The following is a 15975-nucleotide window of genomic DNA, read 5'->3' as shown; positions in this document are numbered from 1 at the left end:
TAAAAATAAAAATAAATAATTAAAAAAAGGGACAATCCCCAAAATTTATAATGGTTATCTTGAGGCTAGGTAATTATGGCTTCAATATATTTTCAGTACTTTTTTCTAGAGACAAGGGCTCACTGTGTAGACCAGTTGGCATCACACTTAAGAGATCTACCTGCCTCTGCCTCCCAAGTGCTAGAATAAAGGTGTCATCACGTTTGACCTTATTTTCCCATTTTTAAACAGTGAACATATATTTTTAAGATTAATATTTAATTATCAAGTAACACATAAGCATCTTTTTTTTTTTACTCTGTGGGCAGAATGGGTATGTGAGGCCCAGGGGTCTATCCCTGGTGTGGTGGGGGGAGGTTAAGGGGGAGAAAGGAGAAATAAAAGGCGAGAAGGAGAGAAAGGAGAGAGAGAAGGAGAGGGGAAGCACATTCCTCATCTCCACGGGAAACCACTGGCCATATGCTGTCCTAGTTACCTCTCTAGGTTTTACATTAGAATATAGTGTAAGCACATCAAGTATTTGTTTGAGTCTGTTTTCCCTTTCTGATATAATCTGATATAACAGCATCATATTCTATGTATCACTATTTTCCTTTATATAGCCAAAAAAAAAAAAAACAAAACAAAAAACCTCTACTAATTTTTTTTTTAAAGATTTTAATCAAGTAGCTGCAGATCTCAGCTTCCGAGTCGCAAGTTCTCTCTCCCAGCCTAACCATGCCATGGATAAACCCCACTTTGTTCACCTAATGAAGAGCCGCTGGGCTGGATGGCTCAGCTTTCATCCCAGTCTAAGTGAGAGTGGCTTTCTCAGGGGAAGTTGTAATAGGAGGAGGGCCAGGCCTCAGCTGTTATCAGCCATAGCCTCCCACTTCCACAGCCAGCTCTAGAACAATCAAGAACCGTGTGGGCCTCTGCAGGAGTAAAAACGCAAGTTCTGCAAGTTCCGTAAGGATTCACTGCAGTCCTTTAGCATATAAGTCTGGGGGACCCTCTCCCATTTATAGAGAGGCAGCATTCCAGCCACTAATCTGTTGAAAAGAGAGCTTATCTCCTTGCATTCCAAGCTTCCTTCCTTCTTGACCTGCTGACACTCTTTACAGGGTCCCTACCAGGTGTTGGGGCACAAGAATAAAAGACATGTGCTGCAGGTCTCAGATCAGAGTCTCAAGTCTTCTCCAAGTCACAAGGTTTACGTTCCACAGAGGAAGATGCACATCTAAGTCACCAAGGAAGCCCTAAACAGATGAAGTAACAACTTAGGCTTGAAGGGTCATAGGAGCACAGGAGGAAATTAGCAGCTCCTGGAAAAGGGATGCTTCCCAGGTGAGCCAGTACCTAAACTGAACCAAGAGTAGGAAAAGGATTTTTAGGTGGAGGAAAGTCACCTTGCCCTCCCCCCCAACCTTGTTCGTCCGTCCTTCCTTCCTTCTTTCCTTCCTTCCTTCCTTCCTTCCTTCCTTCCTTCCTTCCTTCCTTCCTTCCTTCCTTCCTTCCGTGTTATGATATAGTCCTGCAGGCCTGGAATTAGCTATGTAGACTAGGCTGGGCTCAGACTTAATAGAAATCTGCCTGCCTCTGGGACTAAAGGTGTGTGCCACAATTGGTGGAGCAGGTACGCTAAACTCACTATTTCCTTTTTCATCTACAATTAGCTAAAAGGGAGACAGTATTCTCCTGTCTGTCAGAGGAGGAAACAAAGACTTAGTAAGGTCCAAGAACTTTCCTAAAGGTCTTCAGGTTAAACAGGCACCTGAGGCAGGATGGGAAGCAAAGCTTACAATGCAGGCCAACACACGTGCTACCTGAGCTCACTGCTTGTCCTTCTGACCTTCCTGCCTCCCGGACTAGGGTTTACCACAGCTCTGCCCAGCACCTGCATTGTGCTCACCTGACTACAAGCACTTGCTAAACAGCATCAAAGTCACTTTTGGATCAGTTGTTGTTTGGTGGGCGTGGGGGTGGATTATAGAAGGACACAGGGGACTTTTAGGGAAGGTAAAATGTCCACTGTCTTGACCATTGGTGATGGTGACAGTTTCATTGATATCTTACCAATGTCAAAAAAATCAAAGTGCTGATTTTAAATATGCAGTTTACTGGCTTTCAATGATACTTCCTCCAGGCTTGACATTGAGAGGACACTCCGTGCGTTCATTAGCTGAACAAAAGAATGAATGGCCAGATCTTGCCTCTGAGGGGCTTAAAATGACAACCCACGTAAGAGGGAACTCTACTCCATAATGAGTAGCCATAGATGGCTTCAGAGCAGGAGGGCAGCAGCCCCAGGGGGTGCCTCTCCTAACCAAGTTTAATCCCACCTTTCAATACGACTCATTTAGGGCCTCTCTGCTCTGGAAAACTAGGAAAACACTGCCCTTCAAGCCTCTACATCTTGACAGGAACTCATTTTTTTACTGTCCTTCAAGGAATGGCCTAAGGGTCCAACCCTATTTCTTACAGGTTTTTCAAGCAGCTCCTTGAAAAGTAACTACTCAATTAACACCAATAAGCTCCACCCTTCACTCTGAAGAGGCATTGTAATGCCTGCTCCTAGGGCAGAGATCTTTTTGTCCCAAGCTGAGACTCAAAAGACAAAACCCTACACACACTCAGGACAATGTTTCAGGAGCTTAATGTTCCGCAGTCTGACCAACAAGACCAGGAAACTGTCTTTGAGATAATCTGTCATCCCACCCCACCCCATTCAAGGCCACAGCTGCTACTTGTTCTCACCATCCTAACTGCTCAGCTCCAGGCAGAGCGCTAACTCACATGTTTCACGGAATCCTCAGTCACCCCACTATTATTAGCCCACTATTATCTTTCTTTGGATCCTGAGACATAGTGAGGTTAAAGAACTTGACAAATATGTACAAAGCCCATGTTCACTAGCTCTGCTATAGTGCTACCCTCAGGGATCTGTGCTTGATCTAAGAGTCAGGCTCCCTCAAGCATTCCCGAGTTCCCCAGCCAGGGCCTTCCTTCCCCTCCTGCTTTGTCCAGACAGAGCTAATTCACCTTTCAACACCCAGTTTAAACAAAGGGGTAACCTGGGGAGGAGGGCACAAAGTCTCATCCCTAGCTTTGGAACTGTTGGCAACTAACAGATGATGGATGGTAAAGTCAGTCTCTCTAAAGGCACAATCACTGGTGGGTTGAGCACCTTCTAAGAAAGGTCACACATTCAAGAGCATATGGTCAGCACCAACTGGACTTGATAGGCTTCATAAAACAAGAGGACACAAAAAGTTAGCTGGGTGAGGAATTGGGGATGAATCTGCACAAAATTCTCAAAGAACTAGTTATAAATGAGGGGGGAAAAAGGAAGAAAAGTTAATCTGGGTGCTTTGCTCAGAATGGTTTGGCCCACACGAGGTATTCCATACGTTACGTTCTATTATTAGAGACTGAAGAGGAAATAATAAAGCCAACCAAAATGCACAAAATAAAACACTTAGTTCCCATTTCCCACAACTTTACTCAAGCCTCCAGAAACTCAGAAACTACTTCTTCCCACCTTGCATATGTAAGCTCATATTCTTGGGAAATCTACAAGTGGGTACAAGGACTCAAACCCCCACTTCTGTCCCTTTCTTCAGCAGCCTGGCACCTCTCCATGGCTCTACTCTCTCCCTGATGCTGGGAACTGGCATGTTCACAGCCTCCTTAGTTTTCGGTTTCACAGGCCCTGTCAGAGGCGCTGTACGTCTCACTTCTTGCCCCAGATAAGAGACTGGCCCGACCTCGGATCCAGTACAAGCGTTGAGCAGCTGCTTAGATTCAAACACATATTTATATTCCTACGTGCAATCTTAAGGCCACCACAAAGGCCAATCACCAAACCAGGACTTGGAGCCATTTCTAGCCCAGCTCAGACTAAATCAAAACTGTCTTCAGATTGACTGGAAACGAAATAAATGCTTTGGAGAGGGGACCCGACATAGAAGATAGTACTCAAATTTCCACTGCTCCTCAGAAATAAAGTTCTATACTAGGCTTGCAAGGGCCTAGTAGCATCTTTACTTGGCAGTACCATTGGCCCTAGGGTCATTCCTGGAACAGAAAAGGATTTACTTTTTGCTTCTGGAATTGCAAGGCTGGTTGCTATCAGGCTGAACAACATCAAGACATTGGCTCACCAGGGCTGGCGAAGTCCTCGGCTTTCCTGTCTTCGGGTCTTTGTGGGTGATCTGGAGTTGCTCCAGGGGCAGAGCTGGCATTGTGCTGTGCGACCCTCCTGAAAGGAATGTGGATGGGAAGAAGAGAGCAGACACACGGACCCCTAGAGGCCAGGCCTAGTCTGGGACTGAGCCCAGCACCAGCATCAACCCCTGGTCGCAGCGAACTCCTAATGTGGGCTTTCAAGACCTGGTAAGCATCTGCTGGCCTAAAGGGATGATTTTTGCCTAAAATAGTTCTCAGCTCTGAAGAAAAAATACCATCCAGAGAACTCCTACTCCCATAAGAAAGAAGTCCTAGCTAAAAGGACCTAGGCTATTTTTTATTTTTTGTTTTTATAGTGCTGGGATGGAACCCAGGGCCTCAAGCTGCACTCAAGCAGCCTGTGGACACTGTGAAGACACTACCCACAGTTCTTTTTCTTGCTGTCTTTCCTATCATCAGCACAGGCCTAGCAGATGCAGCCTCACCAAATGAAGGATGAAAGACTATAAGGAGCAATTTTCTTTGCTGTGGTGGGGATAGAACTCATCACGGATGCTAGTCTTGTCTACCTGAGCTACGTTCTTCAGGAAAAAAAAAAAAACTCCTCAATTCTTAGGGGACCTTAGGTCTTTTAAGGGTTGGGACAATGGACTTTTCCTCATATGTAAGACTTAACTTCTCCAGGCTTCAGAGGAAGGCATGACAAACTAACAGAAGGAAGAGAAAATCCATAGGAATCTGCCAACACATGATCCCTTCCACGAAGGGACCAAATTGGATTCAAAACCAGTAGTTGGTCAGCTGGGTACAGCTCAGTGATTGATAGAATTTGTGCTCACCACATTTAAGTCCCTGGGTTCAATCTCAAACAAAAATAAAATAATAAAACAATCACAAAGTGGACTTGGAGATAGCTCGGTCAGCATCATCCAGACTGCACAAGCATGAGAATCTGAGTTCAGTTCCCAAAACCACATTAAAAATGTAGAATTCTCCATTGAGAAAGCAGAAGGTGAAAGTTTCCTTGGCCAGTCAGCACAGTCTACTACACAAGCCCTATCTCAAAAACAAAACAAAACAAAACAAAAAAAACCACCACCAACAACAACAAAAAACAGATGACTTGAGAAACAATTCTAACTCCTGAGGTTGATCTTTGACCTCCACACACATACATTTGTGCCCACATATATGTGAACACAGTTCACAAAGCCAAACCAGCAGACCAGCTCTTCCATGGCGCCTTTTTCTAACACCACTTGGGCTTATTCTTAGCAAGAACACATGTATTGGTTGAATCATGGAATTAAGCCTTTCAAAAGACATGCCAGTAAAAAGTCCCAATGACAACAAGAAACAACTCAAGATTAGGAGGAAATCACTACGTCCTAACAGATTTTTGAGGACATCATCAGCCATCTGTTACCAGGTTGTGTGGCCCAGCCCTGGTGATATGAGACATACTGACGAGACAATAGCAATGTGCTTGCTAGACACTAAGCCCTCTCCTAAATGCTTTCCTTGACACCTTAATTTACCTTTTAAAGTATTTATGAGACAGGTCTTGTGATACAGGCTGGTTCTTAGCTCCAGCAATCTCCTGCCTCAGCCTCTTGAGTACTGGCATACATCACAACATGCAATATTACATCTGGCTCACTCTTTTCTTCTCTCTCTCTCTCTTTCTCTAGGCAGGGTTTATCTGTAGCTTTGAGGCCTTTCCTGGAACTCGCTCTTATAGAACAGGCTGGCTTCGAACTCACAGAGATCTGCCTGCCTCTGCTTCCCTAGTGCTGGGATTAAAAGTGCTACCACCTACCGGCTTTTCTCCTTTTATTGTACTTTTTATTTTAAATTTTGAGACTGGGTAGACAGGGTTGCATGTAGCTTAAGCTGGTTTTGAACCAATCCTCCTGTCTCAGCCTCTTGAGTACTGGGATTACAGGAATGTATCACCATACCTGGCTCTAGATACTTCAGTCCTTACTACGAACCAGGTAATGATGTTCAGAAAATACCAACATGGGCAAAGAACTGACCTGGTGGTGCCATTCACATAACTCAGTCTTCACGAGAACAGGTACAAAGCCAACTGCCACCCAACTGATAATCAGTGTCATGATGTTTGCCGAATATGCAAGGTTCACGAAGTTTAAACAAAAATGACTTGTAGGACAGAGGGATCAAAGAGGATTTGAGTTTTCACTTAAAGTATGGGTAAAAAGTAAAGCAAAAACCAGACTTTGAGTTGTAAAAAACCAGGACAGCCATGCACCACTATACCTCTTATTCTGAGCAGGGCAGCAAAGGCCAAAAGTTAAGAAAGTGTTTTCGAGGAAACAACTGTTATACGGCCAACGAGCATCTCCAAGGCTACTGCTGCCTCAGTTTCTCTGACTGTCATCCATCACTTTGGTGGTCTCGGTTCAACATCACTGTTTAGAAACCTTCCCAGAGCTTCCCTGAAATAATCTCTCTCCTTGTGACTGATTTTCATATCTTTAATTGTTTTATGCATTTACTGGCTGACTGTCTCCTTCCTCTAGACTCTTAAGTTCCACGAGGGCAAGAGCCTTGTCTCTTCTGTTTGTAGTCCCGGCGCCTAGTTCTGTACCAGGCACATGAGAGTCGACCAACAAACACATGCTGAACGAATGAAAGCCGAGGACACCTGAAGCTTGGGAGGAGGAGGTGGGGACTGGGGTTCGTCCCAGGCCACTCTGGAGCCAAGCCTTAAACCGAACCGGAACTCCAGGTTCCGGTTCTCTTGGCCTCGTTGGGGCGACTCACGGCCCCTGGGGCAATGTAAGCCTGTTCCCGCCGTGAAGCCCGTATGCTGGGGGTGCCGAGGGTGCCCGAAGCACGGCGTGGCTCCTGCCGAGCTCCACTGGTGGGGACCGGGCACTCACTCACCTCCCGGCTCCACACCCGCGACGTGCAGCCGCCGTACACGGTGACAGCTTACACACAGCCAACACTTCCGGGGTCAAACGGCGATTCCGCAGGCGCAGACAGGAAGCCCTGCCCCGCTCTCCCGGCCCCTCCCCCGGAGCCAACTGTCGGGGAGGATGCTCGGGCCGGGCCACGCCCCTACGAGACGACCCCGCCCCCTGGAGGTACCGGGGTTTCTACGAGGCGGCCCCGCCCGTTGAAGGCTTCTATTTTCCTAGGTGGCCACCTCCGTTTAAGGCATTCCAGTTTGGGAAGCTCTCTAAAGCCCAGGCTTACACTTCCTCAGTTACCGTTTTACAAATTTAATTCAGAGAATTTTTGATTGTTTGTTTTTGTCTTAGTTTTTTGTTTTTCGAGACAGGGTTTCTCTGTGTAGCTTTGGAACCTGTCCTGGAACTTGCTCTGTAGATCAGACTGACCTCGAACTCCCATAGATTCTCCTGTCTTTGCCTCCCAAGTGCTGGGATTAAAGGCGTGCGCCACGAGTTGTTTAAATCAGAAAGGCTGAGTGAAACTATCTTAAGACTAGATGCATTTTTTCCCATGGAAAAGACTCAGATGATGCAGAGCTAATGGCTCACAAGCCTGAATAAGAATCATCACAGAAAACTAGTTGCTAATACTCATCGGCAATTTCTGGGGATGCAGCCTGTAATACTAGTCCTCGGGAGACTGAGGAATGACGGAGAATTCCAGGCCAGCTAGGGTTATGCCCTGGAAGAGCTCGCACTGTAGGAGAAACAAGGAAACTAATAGCTACGAAGTAATGGGATAGATATTAAGTCACTGAACAAGTGGGGCGATGGGCTTTAAACCAGAAATGGGTCGAAAGGGGTTTGCTAATCGGTTATATTTCACAATGTAACAAATTCTCATAGACTGCGACTTATAACAACATATATTTTTCTGTAGGTTAAGAATCTAGGCCTAGGGCTGGAGAGTTGACTCAGCGGTTGGGAACATTGACTGCTCTTCCAAAGGACCCAGGTTCAATTTCCAGCACCCACATGGCAACTCACAACCTTCTGTAGCTCTTCTTCCAAAGGATTTAGTATCCTTACACAGTCATGCATGCTGGCAAAACCCCAATGCACATAAAAAAAATCTTAAAAAAGGAGCTTGCTTCAAGGAATGCAAACTGAGAAGCAGTAGGGAGCCTTTAGGAAGACAGAAATAATCTCACCACATCACAAAAGTGATTTCTCTTTTGCTGTGTTCTGTTGGTTAGAATCAAGTCACAACTCCTGCTGAGGATATGAGCAGCAGGATTTGGGGATCAGAAAGAAGCATCTTGAAGTTGGCCTACCAAGTAGACATCACCCATCTATGCTGGGTCTCAGGACATAGTAGAGGTAGTTGTGATATAATGAAAATATTTATTATAGTTCAGATAATGGATTATGAATTTCATATCTATTATTTCCTTGACTACAAAAATTGTAAGTAGAAGGCAGTCGTAGTGATACCTGCCTATAATCCCAGTTCTTCAGGGCCTGAGACGAGAGGAAAACCAGTTCAAGGCTAGCCCGGCTTAGATGGCAAGTTCCAGGCCATTGTGTAGAGTCCCAGAGCCAGTAAGAGAGTAGAATGGGGATATAATCATCCCTGTATGGCTTCAGAACCTATATTCATGATCTTCTTGCCAAGAGCCTTCCTAAGGCTCAAGAGCTAAGTTTAGAGGAGTCTCAAGTCTAGTAGAAGCTCTGTGGCCACATGCCACAAAATGTGTCAGGATAGTGTATTCTCCCCTTACCATTATCATATTTTAGTCAATCTAACCTTTTATTATCATGGAAAAGACTGTCTTGCTTTTATTTGTCAACAAACATGTTGAACACAAAGGAAATCTGGTCTGTACCTGGGTGACTGGTTGGAAGGAAATCCTTTGGTACATTTAAGTTAGGACTTCCAGAGAAAATGAATGTGCTATTTTCATCTTTTTCTATGAATATAAAGATACTCAAATCACTGATGTCTTGGAGCTACATACTATAATGATAGACAGACAAAATACATCCAATGAGACACCCAACTTGGGGCTGTAGGTATGATTCAGGGGTGGGGTTCAAGGTCTAGGTTCAGTTCCCAGCACAACAACCGGAGCTGGAAAATAACCTCATTTCTCCAAGCGTACTTTGTGTAGGTCTCATTTCATCTCTGTAGACCAAGCTGGCCTCAAACTCACAGAGATCCGCCTGCCTGTCTCCCCAGTGTTGGTACTAAAGGCATGCAGGACCACTTCCAGCTTTCTTTTTCTTTTCATGGGGTCTTATTGTGCTTATCATACAGTTTAGGCTGGACTTGAACTCATAATCCTCCTGTCTCAGTCACTCAAGTAAATGTTAGGATTGCAGGCTTGAATCACCATATAGGACCCAACAAATACCTTGTTGTGTTTTTTTTAAAAAAATGTTTTTCTTTTGCTTGTTGCTGTGTGAGTGAGGTGGTTGGAATGAGAGAGGGCAGTGCCACAGTGTGCATGCTGAGGTAAGAAGGAAGACAGCTTTTAGAAGTCAGTTCTCACCTTTCACCTTGTTGAGACGGGTCCCTATTGTTTGGGTAGCATATCTCCTATCTTTAAAAAGGATCACTACGGGTCAGGTGGTGGTGGCACATGCCTTTAATCCCAGCACTCAGGAAGCAGAGGCAGGTGGATCTCTGTGAGTTCAATGTCAGCCTGGTCTACAAGAGCTAGTTCCAGGACAGCTAGGGCTGTTACACTAAGAAACCCTGTCTCGAAAAAAAAAACACAAACAAACAAACAAACAAACCCATAAATAAATAAATCAAAAGGACCACTGTGGTTCAGCGGGTAAAGTTATTTTCCATCAAGTCTACATGGTAGAAGGGGATAACCCCAGATCCCGTGTGGTGGAACAAGAGAAATGACTCCAGCAAGTTATCCATACCACATGTTGTGGGGCTGTGCACATACACACACTAAATAAATGTAAAAAATAAATAAAAAGGATTCCCTAAGTTCCCTAATTCTCACCTTATCATTGTAAGATTTATATAAGATAATATAGAAAATTTCAACACTTAGCAGCAGTTTGCTATGATTTGGATCTGAAACGAACCCCCAGAGGTCATGATATGGACGTTAGCTGATGATGTATCAGGAGGTGGGGGAAACCTTAGGGCATGCGGCCTAGTGGGCAGAAGTAGGTCACTGGGGTGTGTCTTGGAGGAATGCATCTTGCTTCCAGTGGTACAGCTCCTTTCCCCTCTGACCTTCCTCCTCCTCTCTTCCGTTCTCTCCTCTTTCTCCCCCTCCTTCCTGGCTGCCACAAAGTGACATCTCCGTTCCACATGTGCACCCCATTTTGATTTAGCCTCAACACAGGCCCAGAAACATTGAAGCCAAATAAACTCAGTCTGACCTGCTGGTGAGTTGATATTCTCAGACATTTTGTTACAGTGACTGAAACCTGACTAACACATGGGCATCCAAGAAATTTTAGTGGAGAGGAAGGACATAGAGGACAAAAGAAAGGAAGGAAAGGGGATGGGGGGGAGAAGAAAGGGTAGAAGTAAAGAAGACACAAGGAAGGCTGCAAGGGGAGAGGGATAAGGGGAAAGGCAGGGAGCAGGGAGACTGTTGTTGGAGCTCTGTCCTCACATCCCTTCCATCTTTCTCCTGTTCCAAACCAGAACAGTAAGGGACGCGAGATTCTGAAAGGAGGCATCTTTCTTTGAGATAGCACATATCCAACTAAAATTAAGTTAAAAAGCCAGTCAAACAGGTGAAGTCTCTGGCCAGGTGGTGGTGGCACACACCTTTAATTTGGGCACTGGAGGCCAGCCTGGTCTACAGAGTGAGTTCCAGGACAGTCAGGGCTACATAGAGAAACCCTGTCTCAGAAAAACCAAAAAACAAAGTAAATAAAATAAAACAAACAACAAAAACAAGACAGATGAAACCTCAATCCAGACACCAGTTATGCACATATACAGACACCAGTTATGCTCATACACAGAGAAATTTCTTGACCTGTATTTTCTTCCAAATGAGAACAGCAACCAGCAACTTAAAGGGCAAATATTATGGTTGGCAAAGGAGAGGAGCATCCATGGTACTTACTGCCAACCAAGTGTAAGGGTCATTAGGGAGAAAGCTGTTAAGTGGAGTGAGAAAATTAGCACAGGACACAGTACCCAGACCTGAGTCCTGCCTGGCTTGGATGACGGAGCCAGTGAATCAGTTTTGCTTTTCTTTGTTCTTCATTCCTCCAGCAAGTGTGTTGACTGGCCCACTCCTCTTAAGTTTTCTTTTCCTCTCTCTCTCTCTCTCTCTCCTGGTTTTTCAAGGCAGGGTTTCTCTGTGTGACAGCCTTGGCTATCCTGGAACCAGCTCTATAGACCACGCTGATCTCTAACTCACAGACATCCTCTGTGAGTGCTGGGATTAAAGGCATGCACCACCTTGCCCGGTTTAGGTTTGCCGACTAGTCCACTTTGATTACTCTGTGGGGTAACCCCTCCAACTCAGCATACATGATTCCTGATGCAGTGCTATCTTTTGGATCTGGGAATCCCACCCCACACCCACCAAGGACTCATGTATTACAGGTTTTGTGCCCAGCCTATGTTACTATTAAGAGGCATTGCTCATTTAGAACGAGTCTTTAAAGGGGATTATGGAGCCCTGGTCTCTTCCTCCTTTGATTCACAAACTTGAAGACCTTTTGCTCTGCACACACTCCTGCCAAGATAGGTCACCACAGGCCCAAAGCAAAAGGGTAAATTGGCTGTGACCCAAAACTATGGGTTGAAACAAACCCTTTCTCTTTATAAGTAGATTTGTGCTTTGCATAGTAATGGAAACCTAACACACTTAAAGTTTAGCCATTTGAATTTGTATTAGCTATGTAGCACTGGAAGCAAGTCATTATAACTTAGGGTACTAAACACTAATAATAACTTGTTATTTTACACAGTGTCAGGGGCTCCAAAGTGACTCATTTAGATGGCTCTGACTCAGGGTCTTTCAGGAAGATGTAATCAGATGACAGTTGGGAATGCAGTCATCTGGAGGTGTTCTCATTTGTTTTATGTTGCTATGATAAAATACTCTGGCCAAAAACAATTTGGTGAGGAAAGGGTTCATTTGGCTTGCACTTCCAGATGACAAGCCATCATGAGTAAAGTCAGGTCAGGACTTCAAGCAGGAACTGAAGCAGAAACCGTGGAGGAAGGCTACTTGCTAACTTGCTCTTTGGTTGTCTACCTTTCATATATAGCCCAGGCCTACTTGCCTAGGGATGGTGTCACCTGCAGTGGGCTGGGCCCTCCCACATCAATCACTAATAAAGACAACCTGTTATAGACATGGCCATAAGCCAATCTGATTGAGCCTGCTTGAGTGATTTGTCAAGTGATTCTGGAGTGTATTAAGTTGACAATAATGGGTAACCAGCACAGGAGGCTGGATAGAGCAAGATCTTGTATAAAACATAAAAAAAAAATATAAAAGCTTCTATCACATCCCCAAATGGCTTCAAGATCTGACCTGTACAGAGCATTTTATATTCAAACCATGAGACCCCAGTAGGGTAAAAACGGAGCTTCTAGACTTCTCAAGCTGTAGGCTCTGAAGCTCACCATGTCACTTCTTCCATGCTTTAGATTGAAGCAAGTTAAAGCACAATGTGGTGCCTGTAGTCCCAGCACCTGGGAGGCAGATGCAGGAGGATTGCCATAAGTTCAAGACCAGCCTGGTTCACATAACAAGTTCCAGACCAGCTAGGGATAAATAGAAAGACCCGGTCTCAAAATACATACATATACATGTACATATACATACATACATATATATATATATATGTGTGTGTGTGTGTGTGTGTGTGTGTGTGTGTGTGTATCAATCAAATAGCGGCTGTCTTGTTTCCTGTTCACTAGTCTGTAAACAATATTATATATATGTATATATATGTATATATATATACATATATATATATAATAAAGCCAGTTTTGTGTGTGTGTCCATGTGTAAAGAGGCCTGAGCTCATTCTCAGGTGTCGTCTACTATCAGGCTTAGAGGTATACACCACCATGCCACCATGCTTGGCTTTTTGTTTTCCTTCAATTTATTACACACACTCACACACTCACACTCACACACACACACACACACACACACACACACAGTGTATGCAGGCATTCACCAGGTCAAAACATAACTTCCCTTTTATTATGTGGGTTTCAGGTGTTGGGGACTGTGAACCCCCAGACCCTGAATTTCCTATAAACAACTTGTTTTCCTGTGCTTGCAGCTGCCCTGAGCATAAGACCCTCTGGAGTTTCTGATGGCAGGGGAGTGGTTTCTGATGGGCTTGCAGCTGAGAGGGTGTGGCTATTGGTCAAGGAGACCCTATATAGGCTGCCCTGGAACACAATGATTCAAGGGGGCATTCTTGGCTTGGAGCAGGCATTGTTACCCTCACCATCTCACTGGCCCCACATAATAAATAAAGATTTATTTATTATGGATACAATATTCTGCCTGCATGTGTCCCTGCAGGCCAGAAGTTGGCACCAGATTTTATTACAGGTGGTTGTGAGCCACCATGTGGTTGTTGGGAATTGAACTCAGGACCTGTGGAAGAACAATCAGTGCTCTTAAACACTGAGCCATCTCTCCAGCTTCCCACATCCAACTTTTCACATGAGCACTAAGGACCAAACTCGGGTCCTCATACGAGGACCTCAGAGCAGCACTTTATTGATGGAACTATTTCCCAAGAGGCATAAGGCCAGTGTGCTTTGAGGGAGAGAGGAATTAGCCCTCCTTCCTCACACAATCTCTTTCTCTATATATAGATGCTCGGCGGCTGTTTTCATTTGCAATCCACCAAAGCCAGGGAGACTACTGAATGAGAAAGACTGGTGTGAGGGCTGACAATGTGTAAAGAAGCTCCCTCATGAGAAATAACTAATAGCAGTTAAAATGTCTTTGCAAAGTGTTCCATAAATATAGGGTTTCATAATCCACTCCGTCCCCAGTCAGCAACTGTTGTCCCCGGCAGTTTTCCATTAAGCTAAGCTTTCTTTCAATAGGTCTCTGCTCAGCATCTCCCCAACCCCCCTGCCCTCTGCTGAATCCATCAAAGCTTTTGCTGATTCTGGAAGAATCCAGAGAATGAACACTGGGCCTCTGACAGCAATGCAGCCGCTCCACATTCTCCCCTGCTCTCCCAACCCCTGGCTTTAGTGAGAAAACTGAGTCAATGATAATGCAGGCCAGGCCTCCTGGCTCTGAAGGTGGAAGGTGTGATCTGGAGGCAGCTGGTTATCCTGTCATTAATCTACAAGTAGCCCTTGTCTTTTCCTCCTGTCACCAGTCTGTGAACAACAGAAAGGTTGACACATTGTAGAAATCAGAAGGCAGCAGTGCAAGGCAGCAAGGAATCTTAATAAACATTAGATGCAAGCCTCTCATTTATGGATGAGGAAACGGAACTCCAGGGAGGGATGGGACCTGCTCAGGGTTGCCTGGCAGCTAAGTGGGCACTGGCACTGAAGTCTTCCAACTGGCTTTAGACTAAAGCTCTGCCAGGGGTCCCGGTGTACACCAGGCAGCCTGGAAGCTCTATTCAGACCACCCATCAGAGTGGCAGTTGGTGTGTCCTGTTCTCTCCATAATCGCTAGCATGGGATGACAGAGCCACAGAAGCAAGAGGTGGGAAAAACTCCTTCAGGGCTGGACGCAAAGCACATAGGGAGGGAGAGTCATGGGAAGACATCAAGAGAGTAATTTAAACTTTTCTGTTTAAATTTGTTCTCATTGTATATTTTTTACATAGGAACTGAGAGGAAGGGCTTTCAGGATATCTCCAACAGATAGGATGTCAAGAAACTTGATAGTTTGGGTCTCCATGTTTTCTGTGGTGTGTGTGCGTGTGTGTGTGTGTGGGGGGGATGTTCAGAAGACAATTTTGGGTGGGTCCTTGCCTTCTCCTTGTTTGGGACATGATCTTTTTGTTGCTCTCCCAGGTGTATATCAGGCTATCTGTGACTCAAACTTTGTGGTACTCTCCTGTCTTGGCCTTCCGTTTTCCTGGAGGAGCCCTTGGGATTGCATGCATATTTGGTAGTGCACTTGGCATTTATGTAGGTCCTCAGAATTCAAACTCGGAACCTCAAATACCGTAGGCAAAACCCACCGAACCCTAGCTTCGACCCCTCATTTTATCCAGGTTATAACCATCTCCCTGATATAATATCCCTATTTTCTATACTTCCCTTACTTGGCACTGAGCACTTTATCCTTTGGTACTGATCATGTGATTATTTAATCCATGCCTTCCTTGTTAGGTTATATGTTCAGACTCTCAAGACTTTATCTGCTTTATTCACCAGCCGTACCGTAGTGTATATCTTCGGTTTTTATCTTGGTGCCTGGAAACTAAAACTTCATAAGCACTTGCTGAGTGAGGACTGGGAATGTGGCTCCTCAGTAGACTCTTTGCCCAGGATGCACAAGGCCTTGCGTTTGATTCTCCATATAGCAATGAATAAAGAATTAAAACTGCTTTGGAAATAGGGCTTTTTGAGTCAGGGTCTTTCTCTGAACTCCAGACTGGCCTTGAACTTGTGACATTCTGCCTCCCTCAAGCCTCTCAGATGCTGGGGGAGTTGTATCCATGTGTTGCCAGGGCCAGTAACACTGATGAATGAGTAAAGTGATTTAATTACCAGTACAATCTTCCGATTTCCTTGTGGTTGGTTTGTTCATTTGTTTTCTCAGAGTCGATGACCAAGCCCAGGGGCTTGTGCTTGCTCCGTAAGTGCTCTGCCGCTGAGCTAAATCCTTATCCCAGTCTAATCTTTTATACCAAACTTCCCAATTCCAAA

The 15975-nt window shown here is 44.9% G+C and overlaps 1 protein-coding gene across 3 annotated transcripts in view; it reads right to left on the bottom strand.

Annotated features, from left to right (window-relative positions):
- Positions 1–7145, bottom strand: part of Ascc2 (activating signal cointegrator 1 complex subunit 2) — a 45866-nt gene extending 38721 nt beyond the window's left edge. For 2 of the 3 annotated variants that reach the window (XM_038327778.2, XM_038327788.2), the window contains exons 1-2: positions 7081–7145; positions 4143–4240 (exon numbers count right to left, since the gene is read on the bottom strand). In XM_038327778.2, coding sequence (XP_038183706.1) covers positions 4143–4223 — 81 coding nt within the window. In that variant the 5' untranslated portion in view covers positions 4224–4240; positions 7081–7145. The remainder of the gene's footprint in view (positions 1–4142; positions 4241–7080) is intronic. The other variant, XM_038327797.2, reaches the window with a different exon arrangement.
- Positions 7146–15975: the final 8830 nt, after the last annotated feature.

The sequence above is a fragment of the Arvicola amphibius genome, chromosome 1 (assembly GCF_903992535.2).
Source record: "Arvicola amphibius chromosome 1, mArvAmp1.2, whole genome shotgun sequence".
Classification (NCBI taxonomy): Eukaryota; Metazoa; Chordata; class Mammalia; order Rodentia; family Cricetidae; genus Arvicola; species Arvicola amphibius.
This window is presented reverse-complemented; position numbering and strand designations above follow the sequence as displayed.